At 44.3% G+C, this 2,488-nt stretch overlaps 1 protein-coding gene across 1 annotated transcript; it reads left to right on the top strand.

Annotated features, from left to right (window-relative positions):
* The first annotated feature begins 646 nt into the window (after window positions 1-646).
* SARC_13779 (hypothetical protein) lies at window positions 647-1,923 on the top strand. The gene has a single exon (XM_014292089.1). It carries the CDS (start codon window positions 650-652, stop codon window positions 1,160-1,162), a length of 513 nt encoding a protein of 170 aa, XP_014147564.1. The 5' UTR covers window positions 647-649; the 3' UTR covers window positions 1,163-1,923.
* Window positions 1,924-2,488: the final 565 nt, after the last annotated feature.

Genomic DNA, 2,488 nt, shown 5'->3' on the forward strand with positions numbered 1-2,488 from the left:
CGCTATTCTTTGTGCTTAACGTAGTAGTTCATTATGGGCCTTATGAGGTTGATTAGAGCGAATCGTGATGTGCACCGCTGGCATATATCTCCCATTGCTTTCACTAGAATCATCCGAGTTTTTACCTTGTATTTGAATCTGAGATTTAATAGAGGTAATAAACATGCTGCTTGAATACTGGGCTAGTTTTATGCTTGGCTGGTGTACTCTTGCCCATGTTTGCAAGAATGGATGCTTACATGCACAAAGCATGCAAGTTGTGCTACAGTAAGGGGCAGCACACGCACAGTATGCATAGTTTTAGCTCGACCCGAAGTAGCGTGCAAGGTGAAAAGCCTTGTTATCGTCATGAATGTACTAGCATTTCTACACACGGATTCACACTCAAAATTATGCACAAATCCTACACTTCCATGTACTGTGAAGCTGTTGTTCGTGCATATTACAATGCTTTAAATAAAACGTACACTCTTGTCTGGTCGGCATCTGTCACCACATGGATGGTGTGAAGATTCAAGTTTCTTTTTTTTTCTCTCATGCATACACATTGACTAAGATGCATGACTCAGATAATGCCTATTGTTAGCTCATAAATGAGCAGCTTTAAGTCAAACTCAATGACAACCATGTACTACTTGATTCTACAGATATGCAGGGCTTCAGCGTCGATCGTCATGCCAATACATTCACCGGGTATCTCGCTGGTAGCAGCAACTCTTATGTTCAGCATCCAGCTCCAGTGAAGCGAGTCCTGCCCGTGTGCGCATCTACTGAGATCAACCAGGGATTTTTAAAGCGTGCTAACACTCAAATGGCATGCCAAGAACCTGACGTAGATGCTACACCGAATACGTGCGTGTATAGCAACGGCTATGATAATATGGTTTCCGTTTCGGAGGTGAGCTCCAATCCGTCCTATCCTACTAGTAGTACGATGAGTGGGAACCGTGTTTTCACTGACGATGCGATGCAACTTGATAGCCAGGCCGCGGGCTATGTAAGCGGACACGCCAAGCGTTCAGGGTGGCCCCAACTGGAGACCCAGACAAATACTGGATACAGTGCATTGAGGGGGAACACCTTATCTGAAAAATCTAGTAATAGTACGATGGACCAGTATGGGGGGTTAGGTGCCGACGGGGAAGTCGAGACTTGGTTCTAACGGACAACGCGCGGGTTTCGATGGTGGTGTTCAGTGTTAAATACTCATTAACAACCTCCGATTGTCAACAGGCGATTCGCGTATGGTCCAGAAGACGGGATCGACAAGTATGCCCCTCGATCAACACAAGCATGGAAGCACATCGAATTGGAAATCATAATTATGTGCGGTGTTGCCGAGCGGTGTTGCAGACCTATAGTTCAAATTCTGGCTGGTCAGACCACCCAAAAGTATTGCATGTGAACACCACACAAATGTACCCAGGATCTGGGTACAGGTGTTTGGGCACCATACTCGGTGTGCGTACATGCAATACACCATGAGATGTCCTGAATGCTCAACATAGGTTGTCGACGTATTGTGTAGTGCATAAGTGGTGCGGTCAGGCGTTGTGACATAAATACAAGCGGGATATTTGCCGTAATGATAGAAATCCAGAAAACATACAATTTCACGAATGCTCCCCACCCACGGATGACGGATCACAATTCCAACTGCGTCTAAGCAAGTGATTATCGGAGCTTGCCCGGGGTTTATAGACTCGGCGTAGTTTATTGTGCGTATTAAATTTACGCCGTATGTCTGTGTTATTGGATTATGGGACGCAGCGAATGACACAATTCTGCGAGGAACCTATCCTCGTGAAACCGGGACACATCCGCTACGGGGAGTCAGTTCCGTGCTGACTGTTTAGATGACGTGTTTATATGGCCCATTGCAATTCCACAAAATTAAAGGAGATAATATATACTACGACAATAGTCATTTATTGATATAGAATAAAATACTTGATGTATTCGCACGCCATGGTGTATGTATTTGTTTTGCAAGATCCATAGATTTTGTTAGCACAAACCCCTATGAAACTCTCCGTAAAGAAAGACAAACAAGTCGTCGAAGGCAGGTTTGCAGATAATATCAGTAGACTGCACCATGATTTTATCCCTGATGCCTTCCAAGTTTATGCCAGCAGACGGGTATTTATCTACGGTACTCTGCCCTCATCTGTATCGCTGTACCCGGTGGAAACAATATCTTCTCCACCATCAACAACGTCGGATATTTTTGACCGGTATACTACATGACTCAGACATATACTTCGTATATTGTTCTTCAGTGACTCGGTCGTATGGATCCTTACACGAACTATCTGCTTCATGTTGTGACGCATTTCTCTCTGCGGATCTTATCAATCGTGTCACAGCCTTGCAGTGAGTCACTTTGCACCGTGAAATATACATCAAAGTAGATAAATATTAGGTAAACACAGTATGCCTGGATACACTGAGAGGATTTCCATTGGTCAGTATAAATATAGATTCAGTC

This window comes from Sphaeroforma arctica (genome assembly GCF_001186125.1).
Source record: "Sphaeroforma arctica JP610 unplaced genomic scaffold supercont1.3730, whole genome shotgun sequence".
Classification (NCBI taxonomy): domain Eukaryota; class Ichthyosporea; order Ichthyophonida; genus Sphaeroforma; species Sphaeroforma arctica.